This window comes from Vidua chalybeata, chromosome 8 (genome assembly GCF_026979565.1).
Source record: "Vidua chalybeata isolate OUT-0048 chromosome 8, bVidCha1 merged haplotype, whole genome shotgun sequence".
NCBI lineage: Eukaryota > Metazoa > Chordata > Aves > Passeriformes > Viduidae > Vidua > Vidua chalybeata.
The window spans coordinates 636,912-653,020 of NC_071537.1; the positions used below are offsets into that span (position 1 = coordinate 636,912).

Here is a 16,109-nt window from a genome sequence, read left to right on the forward strand (position 1 = left end):
AGTAGGAAATAGGTTATGTATTCTTAATTAAAAATATTAAGGGCCATTTCTAAAGAGAATTCATATTGTTGTAGGAAATACAAGTGTTAGAGGAGGATCTGAAAATAGGTGGGTCCACCATGAACCTAAAGCTGGCTTGGTGCTGGTGGCATTTTGGGGGAGAGGCATCTCCCCATGACCCCAGGGCAGCTCAGCTCCACAGACACCAGTTAAACACAGCAAGAACCATGAGTACAGACTGGCTTGGGTAGGAAGGGACTGCAGAGACCACGTAGCTCCAGCCCTCTGCCATGGTGCCTTCCCCATCCTTCTATCACTGGGAAATTGAAAACAAGAATTCAATATTACTTGTTCCAGCACGTTCCACACGTTGTTTCCTTTGAATTAACAAATATCAAATGGAGCTATAATAAATGCCGGGGGTTTAAACTAAATTAAGATAATCAGGGCAAAAAATATGGACACTCAAGCCTCTTCTATAAAGGTAAGAGTTAATATCTAATAAAAATTTCTCTTAGGTAACTGACAACTTATTTATTTGGACACAGGCAAGCGCTACCCACCCCTGCCAGCCTCCAGGCTCCAAAGTTAAAGAGACACTAAAAAATAACTCAATACCATCCTAGACCTGCTTGAGACAATCAGATGGGCTGTAAAGCAGAGCTCTGCTCCTGCAGGACACACAGCTCCCAGTGTCCTCTGGCTGCAGCACCCTGCACTGGGTGCCCAGTGATGGGGTCTCTGCTGTGGGGCACCCCAGTGCCCACCACCCCTACCTGGGCACTGCCCACTTTGACCCACAGGAGAGCTTCATCTCGTAGCAGAATTACAGTTCTGCTAATTAATACATAAATTAATTAATTCCTAATTAATGCATACATTTGGCACATCAATAACACTTCTATAAAAGCTGTGCAACTGCAGCTTTCTCTGCTGCTCTCCCCATCATGCTTATCTGCCAAGTAACTCCTTATCAGCACAAATTTGAAAAAAAAAAGTGAGGGAAATCGTGAATTAAAATACTTTTCTGATTACTATTTGTCTTTTCTATGCAAAACGAAAAATATTTTCATCTCCTGCATTTAAAACATGTCTTTTTAAAAGCAGCATGACTGCTTGCTGTCCATAAAAATCTGACAGTGCATTTAATTACTTCTCAATAACTTTGTGCTAAGAGTGACCACTGACCTAAAACATAAACCCAGCATTTGTTATTATATCACACTGAAACCTAACACCTAAATTATTAGCAATAATTTAATAAGGTTTACATGAAGACTCTGGTAATTTCAACACCAAATTCAGTATTTCCTCTGTTATCACCTGAAGATTTTTAACCCAAGTGATAGAGACCAGCAGGGGAGGGAGTTCCAGAGTCCCCAGAATCCCAGGATAAAGGGGTTTCCAGTTGGTCAGCCCATCTTACCTGCCCAGAGCTCTGATCCCTTCCTGCCTGTGCTCCCAGGGAATGGGCACCAAGGGACCCTGGCTGTTGGCAGGACCTCGCTCCTGGCCTTGGTCCTGGCTTTGTTCCTCATCCCTGGCCTTGGTCCTGGCTTTGTTCCTCATCCCTGGTCTTGTTCCTCAGTCCTGGCTTTATTCTTCATCCCTGGCCTTGGTCCTGGCTTTGTTCCTCATCCCTGGCCTTGGTCCTGGCTTTATTCTTCATCCCTGGCCTTGGTCCTGGCTTTATTCTTCATCCCTGGCCTTGGTCCTGGCTTTGTTCCTCATCCCTGGCCTTGGTCCTGGCTTTTTTCTTCATCCCTGGTCTTGTTCCTCAGTCCTGGCTTTATTCTTCATCCCTGGTCTTGGTCCTGGCTTTATTCTTCATCTCTGGCCTTGGTCCTGGCTTTGTTCTTCATCCCTGGCCTTGGTCCTGGCTTTGTTCTTCATCCCTGGCCTTGGTCCTGGCTTTGTTCCTCATCCCTGGCCTTGGTCCTGGCTTTGTTCTTCATCCCTGGCCTTGGTCCTGGCTTTGTTCCTCATCCCTGGCCTTGGTCCTGGCTCTGTTCCTCATCCCTGGTCTTGGTCCTGGCTTTGTTCTTCATCCCTGGTCTTGGTCCTGGCTCTGTTCCTCATCCCTGGCTTTGCCTCTCAGCCCTGCATTTCTGTGCTCGGCTGTGGATCCAACGTGGTCAATCACACTCTGGAATTTCTTCTGGATTTTCCCCTCTTCACCTCTTTTCCTAGAGGATTCTTTTCCCCTCCTGGCTCCTGTGCCAGCATCCCAGGCTTGTGCTCCCTTTCCCCGAGGTGAGGGCACCTTCCAGGTGACACCTTCTGCTCCCTCCTGCTGCCTCTCCCAGCCCAGTGCACGTGGGTCAGCGATAATCTGGTTTACTTCACTCTTTTCCAGGTTGAGCTTTTTGCTGGGACAGTGTTAAGCCTTTTGCCATTGTTCAGGGACAGCCAATTATAAATTATTGCATAATTTTTCTCATCATGGTTTACTGACAACTCAAAAAAAAAAAAAATACAGCTTGATTTCCTGAATGTAGCTTTATGTTTTTTCCTAAAACTGGGCTTGTGGGATGTTCAACAAAGCACAACGAAGAAATACCTTGGAACAAATCACTTCATTTTCACTCACATGCATCTTTTCATGAGCTGCTCCTCTGGAACGCTTCCTAAATTCTCCTTTCGAGACAGATTTTTGAAGAACTGTGGAACAAACATGACCGTGTGGCAGACAGACAGGACACGGGCACTTCTGCACAGAAGCAATTTGCCACCTGCTCGGCAGGGAACCGGGATCAATCCAGAGTATCTGAATCAGTGAGGCTGCTGCTGGCAGAGCCCGGGGCTGCACGAGGGGCACGAGCAGAGGTTCTGCCTGTCTTTGCCGGCTCAGTTCTGTCCTCTCCAAAGGCTCCTCGGGGCTCTCAGGGGTGCAGGGACTCCCTCCCAGCCTGGCTCAGCCCTGCTGCAAGTCCCACAGACGGCACCTCCCATGGCCAGCAGCAGCAAGGAGCGGCACAGATCTGGGGGTGGCCAGGGCAAAGTCTCTGCGTGGGCCTGGGGAAGCAGGGCTGTCCCTCCGGGAAGGACAGCAGGGGCAGCTGCAGTGGCCTCAGGGGGCTGAAACGGGAGAGGAAAACAGGAATCAAAGGAAAGCCCACCTGGGCAAAAATAACGTTCACAAAACTTCTGCGAGGTCCTGTTTATAATTATCTGAATTCTACAACCGATAAAAAAGGATTGGTGATATACTCCGTTTATGTTCTTAGTGGGGAGTGTTTCCCTGGGGAGTGTTTCCCTCCATGCCGTCCCTGCCGTGGTCATTTCTGGCAGCACACACAGAAATGGGGCAATTTATGCCCTATTTGCATGAAAAAGGGGGATTCAGGGAGTCCCCGGGGCCCTATGGCACAGTGCCTGCAGGAACACACCCCGAGCAGTGCCGTGCTGCCCCAAACCCCCCTGGCTGCTGTCCTGGGGACAGGACAGGCTCTCTGGCTGGGCAGGGAGAGGGGCTGAGCGTTTCCATGGACTCCCTCAGCTGCCCCCGATGCAGCCAGAGGAGTCACCCCACACTGGGGGCTCTCCCTGGCCTGCCAGAGGTTTCCTTGCTTTTAAGCCTGCTTAATTTTTCCTTGTCCTTCCCTCTAAAGAAGGAAATTCTGTTTACAAGGTTTTGCCTGCTGGTGTCCAGGTTTCCCGTTTTTCTAAAGGATTTGGAGATTTCCATTTTGGGTTCTCTGGCATGCCCAAGAGACCCTTTGATCCTGCTGGCACAGCAAAAGGAAGGCCCTTTTCTCTATGGGAAAATAGAGATGCTCCAGGAGGAGAAGAGGAGAGAGCAGAGGAGACCCGAGGGCTTACCTTGTGCATGTGGCCTGAAGGACTATGACCAAAGAATGAAAGCTAAAGAGAAAAATAAAAACAAAAATAAAAACTGAAAAGGGGAGAGAAGAGAGGGAAAAATGGAAGAGAAGAAAGAGATTAAGAGTTTACAGCGTGTTTAACTGAGAAATAAGCTGTGGTTACAGACAGAGTGCAACAAAACTCTCAGGTGAGAAGAAATATGGAGTGTGGAGTAAAGTCTGGGTGCTGGGGGCTCAGCTTGGCTCACGAGAGCTCCCGTGTGCCTTGGGCTGGTGACAGTGAGCCCCTGCCCCTCTGAGCCCAGCCAGGGGCCCGGGGCAGATGGGGGAGCAGCAGCTGAGCTCCTCTGACACCTCAAACACCCCGAGCCCGGCCCTGCTCAGCGCTGGGCTCAGTCTCAGGTGCTGGCCCAGCTCAGCCCCCGCTGCACCTGAGCGTGGCCGTCCCTGGAGGGTTCAGTGGGCAGGGGAGGGCTCAGCTGAGGCCGTTCTGGGCTAGAACACAGCAGTTTTGGCTGGCTGCAGAACGCTCGATGACACGAGCCGTGGCTGCAGGGAGGGAGGAGAGCAAAGCCCCTCGCTGCTGCTGGGAAAGGCTGCTCCATGCACTGCCTTTCCAGGGGCTGGGACGGGAGGGAAGCAGGGAGAACAACCCCTTCCCCAGAGCTCTGCTGCCCGAGCCCTCGGCTCTGTCCCTCCCAGGGCCATGGCCCCGTCCCTGCCCAGTTTCAGGCTGCCCCGAAGGGCAGCAGGGAGGCAGGACTCAATTCCACCAGTTCACCTCCCCTCCTCAGAGGGGCTGGTGCAAATGCAAGCTGTCTTCCTGGAGCTGTCCCCCTTTCTCACAGCACTACACACACGAGCTCTCTCTAGGGTGGTTTCCTTGGCCCAGGTGAAATGGAGAATGGTCATGTGCACACACAGCAGCTGTTCCATCTGCATGACCTTACCTTTTCCTCTAACTCTTTTATTTGTCTTTTTTGGCCTTCAATTCTTTCTTCTAGCTCTTTAATTCTCTGTCAGATTTCAAATAAAAAAATATTTATTAACCAAATACAGAGGTACCCGGAAGATGCATTAGTTTGGGGGATATAAATTGTATGTGCTGTGCTTCTACCAGAAACAAATGGGGTGTTAGGCTGTAGGTGAGTGCTCTGTGATTGTCACCGTGTGTGACAAAGCCAGGAAAGGCACGCTGCCTTTATCTGAGGGTTATCTGAGGCCAAGCCCGCCTGTCCCAGGCCTGGCCAGCCCGGGATGGCTCCAGGAGAGGCCGGTGCTCCCAGGGCCGGCCCTGCCCCACACCCACCTGCTGGGCGTGCTGGATGAGCTCCATCCTTTCCCGCAGGATTTGGGCGTCCCTCTCCCGGAGCTCACTCATCACCTGCCGCTTCCATTGCTCCACGGCGCTCTTCAGCTTCTCCTTCTCCTCTTCTGAAAGAAGTTCGGAAATTTTGGCTCCAGCTTCTTGCTGCAGGGCATCATAGAGCATGGCTTCTAATTCCAGAATTTGCTAATCAAAAACAATATAAAGCTGTCAGCTCGACCTTGTCCCTGGTTGGGCGAGGAGTTTGCGAGGAACGGAACGCCCGACCCCGAAAGGCAACGCAGGGGCTGCGTGCTGAGCCTCCCGCAAGGAAAGCTCCATCCACAGGGCAAATGCTCCGGGCTGCCTCCACCCTGCGGGGCTCCCAGCACCACCGGAGCCGGGACAGCCCCTGGGCCCAGCCTGGTCTGCCCCACAAACATGTGGGAGCCAGCTGCTCCTGCCTGGGGATGGGAGATGGCCGTGGGGACAGGAGGAGGAGGGGAAAAAGTAAAGGAAGGGGGAAAGGGAGAAGGGGAAATGTAAACAGGAAAAGGGCAAAAGGAAAGGTGATCGTAAAAGACTCATTTTGTGCGTTACAGGTATTTTTCACATGTGTTTTCAGTCCCTCGGTTCCCCTGTCCCAGCTCTCTGCTGCCCAGCAGAGGACACAGCAGCACCAGCCCGTGCTCTGCCAGAAGGAACAGCTCCCTGCCGTGTGTGTGCAGCACTTTGTACCAGCCAGGGGAAATTGCCTCATGGGGAGACATTCCCAGCCCTTCCTCTGGCAGAGCCCTCAGCTCCAGGAGGGTTTGTGCCCAAGGAAAGGACCCTGTCCTGCAGCTGGGCTCTGCTCCTGCCCCTCCAGGCAGACTCTGCGTGCACTGGGATGGAGAAGGGCAGGAGAGGGACTGGCCACGCTTCCCTGGGGTCACTGAGCACCCTCCTGGGGCAGCTGCTGCTGGCAGACAGGGTCTGCTGCCCTGGGATCCAGGAAAAAGGCTATTCCCCCGGGCAAGCCAAGAGTGGGCTGCAAGCTATTTCAGCAAGTTTGATCGGAGCAGGAGAAAAGGCAGCAGCTGGTGGCACCTCTGCACCCCCCAGAGCTGGTGGCATCCTGCAGAGCACCCACGGCCTCAGGAGAACCCCGCTGCAACCGAATCGTGGAATTGTTGAGGCTGGAAAAGTCCTCAAAGTCCCCCAGTGCAACTGTCCCCCAGCACTGCCAAGGCCACCGTGTCCCCGGGTGCCACATCCACAGGGCTTTTAAATCCCTGCGGGGTCTGTGGTGATGGTTCAGCCCAGTTCAAAATCACCTTTTCCAGCTGAGCTGCTGCTGGTGCCTGACTGGGTCTCAGCAGAGCCAGGAGAGCAGAATGCTCCCAGCAGAGCAGTGGCACCACGGCAGGGGCTGTGGTACTGCTGAAAACGGCTGAAAACGGCTGAAAACGGCTGAAAAAAACGGCTGAAAAAAACGGCTGAAAAAAACGGCTGATAACTGCTGAAAATGGCTGAAAACGGTTGAAAAAAACGGCTGATAACAGCTGATAACTGCTGAAAATGGCTGAAAACGGCTGAAAACGGCTGAAAAAAACGGCTGAAAAAAACGGCTGATAACGGCTGATAACTGCTGAAAACGGCTGAAAACGGCTGAAGAAAACGGCTGAAAAAAAACGGCTGAAAGCGGCTGAAAAAAACGGCTGATAACAGCTGATAATGGCTGATAACTGCTGAAAATGGCTGATAGCTGCTGATAACGCCTGAAAACGGCTGCAAACCCGGCATCTCCATGGGGAAGAACACATCAGATCTCCGGAGAAGGTTCTGCTCTTCCTTTTAAAACAACAGCAACACCTCGCTAGCCTGGTCCCAGCAGAACGCTGTGTTTGATGGCAGGACACAAACCCTCAGCCCTGTCTGGAGGCGCTGACCTGGGCAGGAGAGGGGCAGGGGGACCCTCCTGGTGCCCAGAGCAGCAGCAGTGCTCCCTGGAGCAGAGCCCCTGCAGCAGCCAGCTCAGAGGTTTGCCTGCTAATCCTGTTGGCTCTGCTGCAGGGGGATCACCACGAGCTGCTCCTCATCCCCAGGGGCACAAAGGAAACATGGAAGCGAGGCGAATTTTATAAAGCAAAGGAGCTTTTCCCACTCAAATTCCAGGGTGGAACAAAGCTCCCTTTGCTGCTTTCAGGCTGCATTTGCGCCCTGCAGCAAAGCTGTGCCTGGGACACGCGTGGGTGCCTTCAGAAAATCCAGGGAAATGCAAATAAACCCTCAGCCCCCTGTGCATGGGCTGCACACTCCTTGCACTCACTGCTTCCCTTCAGCAGACTCAGCCTTCAGCTGCACAAACTGCTGCTCAGGACAGAGGGTGATGGAACCACAGAGTGCCAGACTGGGGCCTTAAAGAACAAATTGTCCCATGCCCTGGCATGGGCAGAGAAATTCCACTGCAAGGGCTGTTATGGGGCTGGGAGCACAGCTGAGGGGGCTCGTGTGCTTTCCAAGGTTTCCACTGTGCATTGGTTCCAGATACAGCTCAGAACGTGGCAAAATCAGTCCTAGAAATCACCCAGAGGACAGAAAATGTACGGAGCAAAAGCTCCCCCAAACGGTTCAAGACACAAGCAGCCAACAGGAGGCAGAAACAGAGGCATAAACACCCACTGCTCCTCAGAAAGTGTAACTGTGCTCTAGGTTTATGCAGAACTGGAAAAATGAGATAAACTGAGAGGAAACTTTATGCCTTTTGTGGATATATATAGAACCTTTCTCTCATTCATAAGAACAAGACAGCTGATGACTGATAAGATGGGTGAAATGCCTCAGGATCAGCTGATGATGAACTGACTTAAAAACAGTTTAATTTCAAATTTACACATCCCAGAATACCTCCAGCTGCTCTGGGTACAGAGGGTGTAATCCAAAATCCAAGGAAACGTGCAGGGTAAAATATATTTTTTTAAATGTAAGACAAATTACTGAAAACCCAATTCCCATATCAGTCCTTTACTGAAGCCTTGGCTGAATTAAAGCTGGTGTTGAGTCAGTTAATGTTCAGGTGCTGACCCTGCGGGGGCCACTCCAACCCGGGAATTCTGGGCACGAGGAAGCCCCGGCGAGCTCGGGGTGCAGAGGATTTCTGAACTCTGACCCGTGCAGCCCTCGGGGCACCCCGCAGCAGCACTGCCCCAGGGCAGTTTGCACAGGGGCCAGAGCAGTGGGCAGTGAGCCAGCCCAGGTGTCCTAATCAGCCACCTCTGACAAGCCTCACCTTGTGAGCCTGGTCCAGGGACTGTTTCCTGAAGTCCAGCTCATCGTCCAGGTAGCCCTTCTGCTTGCTGAACAGCTCCTGGGGAGCAAGGCAGGGGCTGTCAGTGAGCACCCCGGCCCCAGGCCGTGTCCCCCCCGGCCCCTCCCCGGTACCTTCTCGTTCTCCAGGTCCAGCATCTTCTGCTGCAGCGCGGACTCGGTCACCTCGATCTGCTGGAGCCACTGCGGGAGCAGAGCAGAGCAGAGCCAGCCTGAGCACGGCCCTGGGAGCAGGGCTTGTGCCAGCAGGCAGGTCCTGCTCGGAGAGAAAGCACCATTAACTGCATCCTGCTTGCTCTGAAAAGCCTGTCAAAGCCCGGCCCTTCCCTGTGAGTTCAGTCGTGTTTTCACTGTCTGCACTGCTGCTGGGACAAAGCCCATGCAGTTCCTCACGAAGCACCTTTGAGTGGGGCTGGCAGCTCCCTCAGCAGCTCTGCTCAGCTCTGCCTGCCTTCAAGCACACACCAGGAGTGCTGCCCTGGTCCTCACCTGCTCAGCCCGTGGTCCTTACCTTCTCTGCCAGCGTCAGGACAGTCCTGGCCTGGATGATGACCACCTGCTCCTCGTTGGTCAGATTCTGCACCAAAAGCAGAGCACAATTACAACAAATCCCAGTGCCTCCTTACTATCCCCCTGCTTGGGCCACTGCTGTTTCAAACACGTCTGGAATTAAATATGTCTAAGGAACGATAAACTGAGGCAGAGAAAATTAATATTGCAATGCAAAATCATTGTAAAAGGCATTGTCACTATTCGTTACCAATCCTTGTCATACATAATTCTTCCAAAATTCTCATATTTACTGACAAGAAAAGGGACACTGGATCTATTTGTACCCAACAGGGAATAAACACATGTTTACACAGGACAAGATCAAGCTCAGCACAAAGAGCCCTGGGGAGAAGAGATGCAGTGCTCACCCCACACACCATCCTCACTTTGTGCAGCCAAGTGATGATTTTTGGAAGAGTTTATTGAGATGTTGGCTATTCCATCCATCTTCTGTTGCTTTCTCAAAAATATCAAAGTACTGGAACTGGGCTTTGCATTTCATGCCAAGCTTCAGTGTGACCTCAGGTTCACAGAAGGGCCTGGGCCTCGCTCGGGGGGGACCCTGAGTCAGAGTCGGGCAGGGGCTGAGCAGGGGGACTGTGGAGAGCTTCAGCCTCAGGCACTGCTGGGACATGGCAGTGCTGGGACATGGCAGTGCTATCCTGCAGGGATTCAGTCCAGGAATCCTGGCATGCTCTGGGTGGGAAGGGACCTTAAAACTCCTCCAGTGCCACCCCTGCCCTGGCAGGGACACCTCCCACTGTCCCAGGTGCTCCAGCCCCAGTGTCCAGCCTGGCCTTGGGCACTGCCAGGGATCCAGGGGCAGCCCCAGCTGCTCTGGGCACCTGTGCCAGGGCCTGCCTGCCCTCAGGTATTTACAGTTCTGGAACTTCCAGGTTGTGCCATGGTCCTGGGGATGGCGTTTTGCTGGTGTCCAACCTGTCCAGAGGGAGAGCTGGGGCAGCCCAGGTGTGAGAACAGTGGGGACCCTTCTGCAGCCCCAGTGCTGGGGGGGGGCTCTCCCAGGAGAGCCCTGGAATGGCCGAGGGCTCTGTGAGACCTGGGGCTGGAGAGGGGCTCTGCTCTCCTTGGCCCCTCGCAGCCCTGGGGCTCTGATAGAGGAGAGCACAGGAGGAGACCCACAGGACGTGTGTGCCTTCCATGTGCAGAACTGTGTGCAGTTATTCACCGCCACCTGCTGAAGGAGAAGCACTTGCAAGTTTCTTGTTATTTGCTTCTCCTTTTCACGGTGCTGTTTTCACTTCTTGTTTAATATCCTGGTTAGTATCAAGGGTTAATGGGTTAGTAGGCAAACTCAAAGCACACAGCTGCTGAAATGCAGAAGCAAAGCAAGTGCAGAGCAAGCAAATCAAGAAACCGTGTGCGACCAGTGGCCAGAAAGCACCAAACACCAACACCACTCTCCGAGTCACAGGGATCTCAGAAGCAATGTGGTGACACGAGCCCCTGCACTTCACTCTTCAGGTGGCAGCAGAACCTTTAAATGCCAGCAGATGCTTTGCTCGTAGCCCAGAGCAGAGGCAGCACAGGCTGTGCAGCACCAAACCAGGCAGCTTTGCTCACTCCACACGAGGACAGGTACACCCCAAAGCATGCACAATTTATTAAAGCAACATACACTTACGGCGTTATCCCCTAAAATGTCCAACTTTTTCATCAGCTCTGCTACTACAATGTCCTGACAAGAGAGAAATGGAGAAGCAGGAGTCAGCACAGGGCATCTGGCTTTGCTCGGGGAGAGGAGGGCAGGAAAGGAGCATCCCTTACTGTTACACCTTCAGCCTCGCAGTACACCTGCAGAGGGCTCTTCCCCTCCGTGAAGGGGCCGTGGTGGAAGGTGATGGCCGGGGACCGTCTCTCCCTCTCCTGAAAGGACAGCAATCCTTGGTTACCCCCGGGGTGTGCCACAGCACAGTGTGGTGGAATGGCCTGGCTTGGCAGGGCCCTCAAAGCTCATTGCACCCTGTCGATGTCTCGGGGTTCTCAGGGTCAGGGTGACCCCGAGATCATAAAGAGTCTTTGCTTCCCAGCCCGGGCAGCCAAAGAAGGAGCCTGGAATGCTCTGATTGCGCTTTCAAGGTTGTTTATTTCTCCTTATCTGAACATTCTCTCTCTGACCTGCCCAGCTCTGCCTAGCAAGCCCACCATGGCATTCTGCCCCGAGCCTTGGGCAGCTCCCACCTTATACACTCAAAACTACGTGTGTGTGTTTAGAATTTATTACCAATTCCCATCATCTATGTTAGACTGTGAATCTCTGCCTTGAACCAACAGAAAAGTGTCACCAGCACAGCAAGACATGGAGGGCAAGGAGAAGGAGAAGAAGGTCAGGACATGCCCAAATCCCTCCATCTTGTACCCCCTTGAACCCCATTCTAAAAACCCCAAATTTCTACTTTTTCACCCTGTGTTAGTTCAAATATCACACTACTCAAACTCTTGTGGCTTGTAATTCCTCACACAGAGTTGGCAGCTTTTCCCACGGGCTGAAATGGAAGCCACAGGTGTTTTTGACTTTGTGCCAGGGTCTCTGAGCCCCTGCCAGGGTCTGGAGCCAGCCAGGGCAGCCAGAGGGGTGTCCTGGGCTCCCACAGCACCCCACCCTCCTGCCACAACAACCTATCAACAGCACTGCTGGTGCCTGTGGGTTTCCTCTTGTACCCGCGCTGTGCACGGAGCCCCCGGCCCCCCTCCCTGCAGAGTGCCCCTCTCCCGTGCCCCCAGACCCGCTGAGCCCGGGCAGGGCCGGGGCTGCCCCGCGTGCTCACCTCCAGCTCCAGGATCCTGAACTCCAGCAGCTCGTTCTGGTCCTTCACGTCCTGCACGTCGTGTTTGAGGCGCGCCTCCTCGGCCTCCATCTGCCTGATCTGCCAAGGCACAGGGCACGGCTGAGCTCTGCGGGCACGGCCCGGGCACGGGGTGCTGGGCAGGGCAGGGCTGAGCCCCAGCCACTGCCTGTCCCTGCTGGCATGCCCGACGTGGGGGGAATGAGCTCTGAGCTCCAATGATGTCAGCAGGCTAATTAATTACTTTATTATACTGCATTATACTGTAACTGTATTGCACTGTATTACACTAACAAGAACTGTCACTACCTAGCTAGAGACCAGTGACTCTCTGCTGAGAGTCCCAACACAGCTGTGGATCCAATTGGTGCATGAATCCAAACACCATCACCAGAATCAGTCAGGCAATCACCTCGGGTAAACAATCTCCAGATCACATTCCACACGGGCACAAACAGGAGCAGAGAATGAGAAAAGAATTGGTTTGATTCTCTTTTCTCTGCTTCTCTCAGGAGAAATCCTGAGAAAGCCAAGTCCCTCTCTGTTCAGAGGGCACGTGAATGCCACAACTGTCCTCGTGCACCTTGCACAGGACACACAGGGAATGCCAGAAGCCCACCTCTCCAGCAGGTTTGTGAGGATCTCGTATTAAACACGAGTTGTTCCCAGCAGGGCTGTGCCATGCAGAGCGGAATACTGCACCTTCTGCACCCCTCAAGACACAAATGTTATTTGAATAATGCAAATAGAAACGCTGAGTACCTTTTCTACCAGCTCCTGATTCCTCCTGTACAACGCCTGCTTCTCCTCAATCCACTTCATGTCCTTGGGAAGGAAAGGAACAGCACTGTGGGTGAAGCTGCAGCAGCACAGCAGCAAGATTTCACTGAAGCTCACACACAGAGGCACAGAACAGTGACAGCTGTGAAACTCTCAGTCCATTACTTCCTAAAAGAACTTCCTAAGCTAAACTTGCCCATACAATTTTAACAGCTGTGTAGTACACAAATGGAATAAAAACATCCCAGTGATTAAAAAACTCTTTCAGGTAAAATCTGGTTTGCATTAAAGGGGTATTTCCAACTATGTTTACTATCAATGCATCTATCTATCTATCTATCTATCTATCTATCTATCTATCTATCTATCTATTTCCATCTATGTTTACGTTTACTATCAAACTTCTATTTTGCTAAATACTAATTACATATTTCTGCAGATCAGGCAAACTCAACTTCATTTGGAAGCTAATCTCAGTCTGAGGAATATATAAAACCCACAAACCCAGAACACTGTTTATCAGCAAGAACAACAAGAAGAGGTTAAGCAGGGAAGGCAATGACTGAATTATTTAATATTTTATTGTTATATTTTATTTCATGAGATTTTTAAAGACAAATATTTTTGAGACAATATTTTATTGTCTCAAAAATATTTTCTGTTTACTTTTATTGTTGTTGCCTTTTTTTTTTCCTTGTTTGGTTATTGTTTTTTTGTCTGCAGAAGTGGTGGACAAGCTGTAACCAGCCTGGGAACCTTTCTGGTCCCCCAGCAGAGAGGTGGGGAAGGGGCTGGAGTCAGCATTACCTGTCCCTGCTCAGCCAGAGCCTTCTCCAGGTCTTCTATCTGAGCCTGGGACCGGTGTATTTCTGCTTGGAGCTGCTCACGTGTCTGTGGGATATGAAAGAGAAATGAAAAAAAAAAAAAAAAAACAAAAATCTATAAAGAATAATTAAAAAGTAATTAAAAAATATCAAACTTTCTCCAAAAGACCAAACTTAATGCAGTTACGGAAATTTTTTTTAAAACAACAAATGCTTTTAACAAATTATTTTGAAAGTTTTTTGGCAGAAGAAATTTGCAGCTGAGCACAGAGTATCAAATAATCAAATGTAATCAAATCAAGTCTGGGAGATAGGATTACTGATTTTGAGATTTAACTCAAGATTAACAAAATGGCAAAGCAGAGCTGGCCCCTCACAGCTGGTCTTGGCAGGCTGCAGCCAGAACCCCCCTTTCTCCAAATGAAAATTATTATGGCACAATTCTGGGCACACCTGGTTCCCTTAAACTGGGGCACATTAAACACTCAGAACAGAGCCCACATGACAAACTGGCAGATTTCACTGACCTTTGTGCCTTATCTGTGATTTAGAGCCTTATCTATGATTTAGTGCCTTATCTATTTCATACCCATCTCTCAATTTTTACTATATTTGTAGCTTCCTGCTTATTTAAATAGACACCACATTCCTACACGTGTTTTCTGGAGAACAAATGTAATTATTGTCAGTTGTTGCATTTGTTACATACATTCACAGAATGTTTTCTTTCCTTGAGCCATTTCTCTGCCATTTATCCCATTATTTACACTGAAAGTGATTTTTTTTTTTTTTTTTTGCATGACCTACACCGGTGCCTCCTTTGGCCCACTATGAAAAGACTAAAATCCAGTCACTTTCACAGCTGGGCATGCCCTGGCTGGCTGGGATTTTCCTTCCAGCTGCAATCCCTGATGTTTCAGACTAGATGTTCATTCTGGGAACACTTCTGGGAATGTCAGTTTTCATGCACTGCACCCTGACCCACTCCCAGTGTTCCCGGATAACACCTTCACAGAACAGGTGTAGGAACAGATTAAGGCTCTGCAGGCACATTTATCCTGTTAATCAGCAAATTTGTCCCTTTCCTGACTGCACTCACCCTTGCAGGCTGGGCACGACCCATCCTGCCAGCCCTGCAGGGAGTCATGGAATGGTTTGGGTTGGAGGGACCCCAAATCCCAGCCAGTGCCAGCCCTGCCATGGCAGGGACACCTCCCACTGTCCCAGGTGCTCCAGCCCCAGTGTCCAGCCTGGCCTTGGGCACTGCCAGGGATCCAGGGGCAGCCCCAGCTGCTCTGGGAATTCACCCTGTGCCAGGGCTGCCCACCCTCATGGGGAACAACTCCTCTGTAACTCCTGGGCACACACAACAAGCTCCTAACAAAAGCAGCACCTCAGGCCAGCTGTCCAGAGCCATGGGGGCTCTGGGGCAGACAGGCACAGGGCACTTTGCAATTTAATTAACAGAAAAATCTCAGCTATAAGCCTTCTAAACATTTTATGAGGGATCATGTAATCTCTCAGAGCCCAGAAGGAATTACAGACCACGCATTATATATTTAAGGCTGTCTGTCCTAGTTCTTTACAGAAAAAGAGCTTACTTTCAAGGATTTCCCATGAAAAATTCTCCCTGGATTTCCCTTGGACTGCTCAGAGGTGAAGAGGCCGAGCTGCAGCAGGGCTGGATCCTCAGCAGCCCCTTCCCAGGGCTGGCAGCACTCCGAGTGCCTGGAGCCGCCTGGCCGAGCCCAGGTGAGCGCAGAACCCACGCGGGTCCCCCAGCCCCCCCCCCCCCGGTCCCAAAGCCCCGTTCCCACGCAGGGCAGGCCGTGCACACCTTGACCTCTCGTTCTGCATCCAGGGTGCCCCCGACCTGCTCCTGCAGCAGGGCGTAGGCGCGCTGCAGGGCCTGGTACTCCATGGTCAGCTGCCGGAACCGCAGCTCCGTCTCCTCCTTGGCCATGCCCTGCAAGCACAAAAATAAAAATAAAGAGGGGGTTAGGTTTGTTTTCTCCTAAAAGTGCCTAAATCACCGCTTTTGAAATGCAATTTGGAAGCGTGGTACAAAAAAATCTTGGTTAAGTGCCCTCAAGCTGCTTCCCCTCCGTCCCCCCCCACATCTCTTGCACGCTCTTACCTCCAGGAAATGCAGTACGGAAATAAAAAGATAAGCCCTGCCTTGGAAAGATAAAAGCTTACCTTCCATATAGCACACCCATGACTGCACTTCCCTTTCTTACTGGAACAGGGAAAATCATCACATTAAAGGTGAAAATGCAGCTTTCTTTAACAACAAAAGGTTTCACTTTGGAAAGGAAACCAAGCCTGACAGCCTCACTCAATTATTAAAACACGAATCCAAAGTTAATAGTTGTAGAAGTGGTGACAACGACATGAAAGGAGCCCTTCATCTTCTTCACCCTCCTTACAATACCCAGTATGGAACGCTCTCGTGTCAGGCTGACTGGAATATTTCACTCAACATGAAATGGAATTACATGGCTGGGTGCATGCACCAGCTTCCCACTGGCTGAACGGGGGAAGGATGTCAGTACAGGAATGGAAAATAAACAGGCTCATACATACACAAATACATTCAGATTTCCTGCAGTGCCTGGTAACCATCAGGTATCTTTCACGATGGAGTGAGGAATTCTGCAGGTTCCCTCACAGCAGACTGAATTACACACCTGCTGCCAGCACACCA

General features: G+C 51.3%; 1 protein-coding gene across 15 annotated transcripts in view; it reads right to left on the reverse strand.

The window, feature by feature from the left end:
• Positions 1-16,109, reverse strand: part of JAKMIP3 (Janus kinase and microtubule interacting protein 3) — a 65,621-nt gene that overhangs the window by 8,649 nt on the left and 40,863 nt on the right. For 4 of the 15 annotated variants that reach the window (XM_053948815.1, XM_053948814.1, XM_053948809.1 and 1 more), the window contains 13 exons: positions 15,240-15,368; positions 13,386-13,469; positions 12,561-12,623; positions 11,781-11,879; positions 10,780-10,878; positions 10,637-10,690; positions 8,951-9,016; positions 8,554-8,622; positions 8,402-8,479; positions 5,134-5,337; positions 4,775-4,840; positions 3,823-3,895; positions 2,991-3,078 (listed from right to left, as the gene is read on the reverse strand). In XM_053948815.1, the coding sequence (XP_053804790.1) occupies positions 3,845-3,895; positions 4,775-4,840; positions 5,134-5,337; positions 8,402-8,479; positions 8,554-8,622; positions 8,951-9,016; positions 10,637-10,690; positions 10,780-10,878; positions 11,781-11,879; positions 12,561-12,623; positions 13,386-13,469; positions 15,240-15,368 (1,062 nt within the window). In that variant the 3' untranslated portion in view covers positions 2,991-3,078; positions 3,823-3,844. Of the gene's footprint in view, positions 1-1,780; positions 3,079-3,822; positions 3,896-4,774; positions 4,841-5,133; positions 5,338-8,401; positions 8,480-8,553; positions 8,623-8,950; positions 9,017-10,630; positions 10,691-10,779; positions 10,879-11,780; positions 11,880-12,560; positions 12,624-13,385; positions 13,470-15,239; positions 15,369-16,109 lie in introns of those variants that run through there. The other 11 variants (XM_053948812.1, XM_053948810.1, XM_053948804.1 and 8 more) reach the window with 5 other exon arrangements.